This window comes from Notolepis coatsorum (genome assembly GCF_963971535.1).
Source record: "Notolepis coatsorum genome assembly, chromosome: 1".
Lineage (NCBI taxonomy): Eukaryota > Metazoa > Chordata > Actinopteri > Aulopiformes > Paralepididae > Notolepis > Notolepis coatsorum.
The window spans coordinates 146854078-146861609 of NC_140165.1; the positions used below are offsets into that span (position 1 = coordinate 146854078).

Sequence of the window (7532 nt, forward strand, 5' to 3'; positions counted from 1 at the left end):
TTCCCCAACAACATTTGTCAGCTGCCATCTGCCTGTCTGCCCCTGTCTCCTCTCCTCCACAACAAACTATATAATTAAGCTGCAACACCTTTTCTCCACTTACACCCCCTCCCCTCCCCCTCTTCCCCTTGTGTTCTATCTCCGCAAACAACAACCTTAAGATGATCCAGCTACATACAATGTCTCTCCACACCACCCAACCCCAACCCAACCCCAACCCACTTCTTTAACAAGTGCTTCTAAAACAAAACATTAATACATCTGAAAAAAAATGCTATGGTACGAAAATACTGTACAACTTTCAGATCCTTCTTTTTTTACCCAGTGTAAACAGATTAACATCATGTGATATAGAACCAACACGTATCAACAATTCATTTTCAAAATGTGAATGTTAAAACCATAATACAGGCCCCTCATAGCACAAAGAAAAACATTTGCAGAGCGAGAGAAACAAAAATATATATATATCTTTTCTGAGTGTTTCGAGGGGAGTAAAAAGCAGCTATGGAGCTCAGCCAGCTGGCTCCAATTCCAGAGTCCAGGGGTTAGAGTGTCTGGTCGGACACACGCAGCTCCCACCCCTCTCACGGCAGCATCAGCAACAAGGGAAGAAAAAAAGGGAATTCATAACGGCGAGCAGCGACAATTCAGAGTTCATTATCCCACTTGTGTGTCACCAGCTTTTGAACAACGGACACATAAACTCTTTGCTTTCACATGTGTTCCACGGATGGGTGTCAGGAGGACCGGCCAGCAGCCCCGCCGAACCCCTGCCCGTCTATTCTCTACACTTTGGTGGCCAGAGACTGTACCTCTGACTTCTGAGTCTGGGCACTGAGCGTGGAGGACATGGAGCTCATCTGGCCATGCATGGCCTTCTTCAGGTTCAGAAGGCACAGGCACTGGGAGCGGAAGCGGAGGTCAAAGAAGGCATACAGGAACGGGTTGAGGCAGCTGTTGACGTAGGCCAGACAAGTGGCGTAGGGGTGGGCCAGCAGGAGGAAGCGCAGGAACCCACAGGAGTCAGGAGCCAGGTTGAGGTAGGAGAGAGCGTCCATGCTCTTCAACACGTGGAAGGGCGTCCAGCAGAAGGCAAACACCACCACCAGCGTGGTGATGATCTTCAGGAGCCTCTTCTTCTTCTGGTCCTCCTTGCGCAGGTTGTTGAAGTGACGGGTGACGGTGCAGCCGATGAACCAGTAGAAGATGGTCATGGCGAGGAAGGGCAGGAGGAAGCCCAGGGCGGAGGAGGACAGGCTGAGCCCTGCGATCCACAGGGACTCGTGGTCTTGGTTCAGGGTCACCAGGCGGAAGTCCATGGCACACGTGGTGTGGTTACTGTTGACGTCGTCCACCGTGGTGCGGAACAGCAGGGTGGGCACCGCCAGCAGGCCGGACAGCGTCCAGATAGCTCCCAGGGAGGCCAGCATTGTGCCGCGGGAACGCAGCCTGGTGCTGGACAGAGAGTGCACGATAGCCAGGTAGCGGTCAAAGCTCAGGCAGGTGAGGCAGAAGACACTGGCATACATGTTTACCAGGACAACATAGCTGCTGATCTTGCAGAGAGCAACGCCAAAGGGCCAGTGGTAGCCAAGCGCCGTGTACACGGCCCAGAGAGGTAAGGTCGCAACAAAGGTGAGGTCGGCCAGGGCCAGGTTTCCAATGTAGACGTCTGCTGCCCGGCGCTTGGATTTGGATCTCCAGACAGTGAAGATGACCACCCCATTGCCCGACAGACCAAGGATGAAGATCAGCATGTAGAGAACGGGTATGAGAGAGTAGGATGGCTCCCATTCAGAGAAGTCACAAACAGTCTCATTGTCATCATAATATTCATAGGGATATCCATATTCCATAGTGGTGGCTTCCATGCTGAAGTGGAGATCAGGAAAAAAAATTTAATCCTGTAGAAATTCTTGTAAATTCCAGAGCTTCAAAGGTACAGCTAAATAAATCAAGTAAAAAATCGGTGTAAAAGGAGACAAAATAAATACAGTAGGAGTTCGTCCTTCTCTGTTGACTGCACGAGTTGGAAGAGAGCTCAGATTGATGTGAGAGTGAGGGTTGGTGCTGCTTGCCTTTTTAAACTCGGCCATCCACACCCCTAGTTCCCTCCCAGGACAACCCCCTCCCCCCATTAAAACACTCACATCCCCCACTCTCTCCCCTCCTCCTCTCTCACCTCTCTTCGCGCACTCAATGGCTCTCCTGGGATGACGGATTTTAAATGATTTTGCCTCCCAGAATGTTTCTATCCCAAAACATAATTATCCTGGTCTACTATAGTTGGTCAACTTAATCATTGATAACATACTGGTGTCATATCTCATTGAACTGTATCTGGTTAATAAAACGCACCCCACTCACAATAATACATATTAATGGGATTATCTGATGTATTCTTGAAATGTATTATGACCAAAATACACACTTGACTTTTCAACTTTGCTATTAACAACACATTAGTCTACAGTACAGTACAAAATACCGATTCGGAACATGTCTGAGCCAGGTCTGGACATGCATGATTCCTTCTTTACATTGCAATCACCAATTAAAAGTGCAGCGCGGCAAACGTAAACCACATAGGTTGTCTCCTGATTGATAGCTAAGCCTTTTTATTTAGTTATTTAAAGTATTTATTAATTATTTTATTTAAACATGAAATCCCTTGAGATTAAATCACGTTTTCGAGGGACCTGGCCACGATGGCACACCATTACAAAGTTACAAACAATTACAAAATAGAGCGTGTTAAAATAGACAAGGGATGACAGCTAAATCTATTTTACGAATAGCAATTGCACTCGTATTCGGTTAGGCCTGCCCTACAACCCCTGCAGGAGACAACATCATTACGCTGTATATATGTATCATTACGTTTATATGACCAGACAAAACAGGAGAAAGCTGCTCTACCAAGTTCTGAACAAATCCTGACTATAGTGCGGCGAACAATATACTGGTCAGCTGGTGGTGAGGAGTGTAAACTCCCTTGTTCGTGTCCCGAGAACACATAAATAAAGGGAGTTTACCCAGTATATGGCCTCAGATAAGCTACACTAACTGCTGATTATAGCAGTTCAAGGGATGTGTGAATTCAATTCCCAAGTCTGGGGATTAATTTCCATGATAAAAAGACAAGCAAACACTAAGGTTAAACAAAAGGAAACGTCTCATTGACAAACTACTTTGTTCTACACTACTTTAGTGGCCCATAGTTTATTAAGTATATCAATGCATTGAGCATCAATTTCTTGCCTTTCTCTGAAATTATTGATAGCATAACAGTATTACATAAAACCGTCGCTCCATTTGATACTAAGGTGTAATGCAATACAAGCAACACATTTATTCGATGTTATGGATAAATAGGCCTATGGTGGAAGCTCTTCAAGACTTTGTTTGGCTATACAGTGAGTGGATTAAAGCAATAATTAATGTTTGAGCAGGAATGGGGATCAAAAACTGAGCAATATTATAGGCCTAATTCCTATTTAACCTATAGCACCCTCCCCCACCCACCCATTTTAAGGACCGATTCAAGATTCCCAAACCATAAGAATCTATTGGTGATATGATGATGATGATGATAATTATAATATTAGTTATATTAATTAGTTATTGATCATTATTATTATTATTATTATTATTATTATTATTATTATTATTATTATTATTATTATTATTATTATTATTATTATTATTATTATTATTATTATTATTATTATTATTATTATTATTATTATTATTATTATTATTATTATTATATGTTTTACTTTGTTTGAGGTGATGCAGTAGTGCTTACCTCGCATGCAAGTCTATAGGACTTGTTTTTATAATCACAACCATGAAAGTCTCCCCCAGGGCTTAATATTTAGTATAAATTAATAATAATAATAAAAAAAACAATCAACAAAATTGTATTTGATAAACATCAGAGGTAATTATGTAATTGTGCATGATTGCATACATTTGCAGAAGGATAATAATATGGGGAAATCCTTTTGACAGACTACTAACAGTCTACTAACTCATTATTATTATTATTATTATTATTATTATTATTATTATTATTATTATTATTATTATTATTATTATTATTATTATTATTATTATTATTATTATTATTATTATTATTATTATTATTATTATTATTATTATTATTATTATTATTATTATTATTATTATTATTAGGACTATTAGTCAACTAAGAATTTCAGGGGGAGTTATATTGTCTTATTTCTCCAGCTAGACTCAGAATTTTTACCATATTCAAATGGCGGCTATTATGTCATGCTCAGGTTGGGAGCTATTAACAGCACATTAGTCTACAATACTCAGCCCCTCTGTACAAAAGAGGGATTTGGAACATGTCTGGGCCAGGTCAGGACATATACTGTACATGATTCCTTCTTACATTACAATCACCAATTACACTACAGCATTGATATAGCTATATGGCCTATTTTCAAACCAGAACAGGGTGGAAAGGAATCCCAACCCGAGCATGACACAAGAGCAAAATGGCTGCCGTGTGAATATGGTCAATTGTGTTATAGCTCCAGATGGATTCACAATAAAGGTGCACTGAGCTGCATGAGCGAGGTGGACAGCCAAGGTTGGAACTGCATTTTCAGGTTTAAACTATAGGTTTAAACAGTCCTTAGGCTCTTAGAGAACACACCTCCTAGTGGCTATCATAGAAAGGTGCACAATTCAAATATACCTTTTCAAAATCAGAATAATCTTTAGTGAAACAGATGAGTGAAACGCTTTGTTCCAGTCTCCTCTGCCTAGCAGCAGCATCAATCAAGAATCAAGAAGAATCAAGCGGTTTATTTGTCACATACATATACCAGGGCATACAGTGAAATGTGGGTGGTCATGCCCGCATTGATTGTGCAAAATACAATAATAAAATAGGCATAGGCATCAATATGAAGTAGTACAAAAATATATAAAAATATAAAAATAAATAGCATTAATTTATAATACAATAATCGCAATGTAGTAATCACAGTGTGGGTGTGGTGGGGAACAGAGATGGATCATTCATCTGTGATTCTCACTGTGTATGCGGTATGTTATTTCAGACAGACAGACAGACAGACAGACAGACAGACAGACAGACAGACAGACAGACAGACAGACAGACAGACAGACAGACAGACAGACAGACAGACAGACAGACAGACAGACAGACAGACAGACAGACAGACAGACAGACAGACAGACAGACAGACAGGCAGAGGAGACAGCCTGTCTTTAAGGCCAGATGTGGGATAAGATTAAATGTGAAGACTCTGGGGCATTCACCAGGCAAATCCTATGAAACTTTTAGCCTTCACACCACATGTGATCACAATACCATCACACAAGCGTATACATGTCATCATATGTAATGCAGTTTCATACGTGATACAGTGAAATCACATTTGGTATCCGCATCCTGTAAATCACATGTGAAGTGTTCCAAAAACTAAGTAGAAATGCATGTGATAATGTGAAAAATATTTTATTTTATTCATACAATTCGTGTGGCTTTTCTGTGAGAGAGAGAGAGAGAGAGAGAGAGAGAGAGAGAGAGAGAGAGAGAGAGAGAGAGAGAGAGAGAGAGAGAGAGAGAGAGAGAGAGAGAGAGAGAGCATGGGTGTTGGGAGGAGCCAGGGCTAAAATCTTGCCCGTCTCAACAGCAAGAAGATGCTGGTGCCCCGTCTCCACCTTGGAGACACAACTGCTACACAACAGACCTAGCTGCCGTCTCCACCTTGGAGACACAACTGCTACACAACAGACCTAGCTGCCGTCTCCACCTTGGAGACACAACTGCTACACAACAGACCTAGCTGCCGTCTCCACCTTGGAGACACAACTGCTACACAACAGACCTAGCTGCCGTTTCCACCTTGGAGACACAACTGCTACACAACAGACCTAGCTGCCGTCTCCACCTTGGAGACACAACTGCTACACAACAGACCTAGCTGCCGTCTCCACCTTGGAGACACAACTGCTACACAACAGACCTAGCTGCCGTCTCCAAAAGCCATATATATTGCAGGGCTCTGTTTAGGTGACTGGCGTATTTCTATGTATACACACAATAACACATGGGTGAGATTTTTCTTTCATGTTCACTGTTGATTTTTCCATCCATCATTACAAAAGTGGTAGAATAAACACTGACACTGTTAAACCAGATACATTGACCTCTTCCCCAAATCTGTTAGGCAAAAATACAATGTTCTCAAGGTTCTTATTACTTATTATTACTCATCTTATTTCCACACACACACACACACACACACACACACACACACACACACACACACACACACACACACACACACACACACACACACACACACACACACACACACACACACACACACACACACACACACACACACACACACACACACACACACACACTCACACTCCCCCCCCCCCCCCAGGTGGGTTCCGCCTCTATCTCACTCCCTAGGGAGAGGATTGGATGCCTGCTGCTCTCAAGCCCAGTATCCGTTAGACAAATAAATTCACAAATTTAAAAAATAAAGGAGAGCAGATAAGAAACAGATGGTCAGATTAGACCATCGTCTGAAAGCTTTAAACAACCTCTTTACTGGTAAAACACTGCCTTTATAATTGCTCTGATAAGACGATGTGGTTGATAACCAAGTGGATTTTTGGGTAACTTTATGACAAACTTGTTGTCTCATTTACTGTCATGTATGGTTCAGAAACAGAATTAGAATATGAAATGTTTTCCTCTGAATGGCAGGGATTTGTTGTGGTCTTGGTCAAGACATATCAACAATTTACAGCGTTCCAACAGACACACGTGGTACAAGGACAACAGGACCTCACATACAGCTCACAGGGACAGCATGACAAACAGTAGACAATAGACCACGTCACACTCTCCATGTGAAACCCATGTTCAAGTAAAGTCAAGCGACAGATGAAGCTTTTCATTCAAGATTCAACGGTCACTGTATAATCCCACTCTTCATTATGACTTTCTCTCACTGTACCCTGAGTTCATGTAACAGTGGTCTCTGGGTTTTGTTGCGCTGCTTCAGAATTGGACCACACGTGCGAGGTGTCCCGACACAGCTGTGAATGCTTTTGATCTGGTGTTGAAATGACCCTGCTGTTTGTAATATGACTGCTTCTGTCCCACCTGGCCTGGGGACATTCTGAGAAACAAGTGTAAAAGTAATAATGACCACAACCCATTTCATGGTGAGTTTGTGCTTCAACACATATCTCAACCCATTTATCAATTAAAACTTGCACTCTGTAAAGATTTCCGATCGTTTTTGGAATGAGGACCATGTAGGTACATCACGTATAGCACATTAATGGTTGGGTCTACACAGTCCTCACTCCATTGGGCCAGCGATATACAAGATTGAGTCAATGCTGTCCTCATCCCAAATTATCAGCCTACTGTATATTGGATGATTCTGGAGTGGACCCTCCTCATCATATTATTCCATCTCATCTTGGTCTCAAACGGC

At 42.0% G+C, this 7532-nt stretch overlaps 1 protein-coding gene across 1 annotated transcript; it reads right to left on the reverse strand.

Moving 5' to 3' along the window:
* Window positions 1–219: 219 nt before the first annotated feature.
* On the reverse strand, window positions 220–2040 carry LOC311231164 (apelin receptor A). Its single transcript, XM_084317677.1, has one exon. The coding sequence runs from the start codon at window positions 1872–1874 to the stop codon at window positions 789–791; it is 1086 nt and encodes a 361-aa protein (XP_084173803.1). The 5' UTR covers window positions 1875–2040; the 3' UTR covers window positions 220–788.
* Between the last annotated feature and the right edge of the window lie 5492 nt (window positions 2041–7532).

Bases quoted from the DNA above. Each gene is read 5' to 3' on its own strand.
- LOC311231164 (XM_084317677.1), bottom strand. From the start codon at position 1,874: ATGGAAGCCACCACTATGGAATATGGATATCCCTATGAATATTATGAT.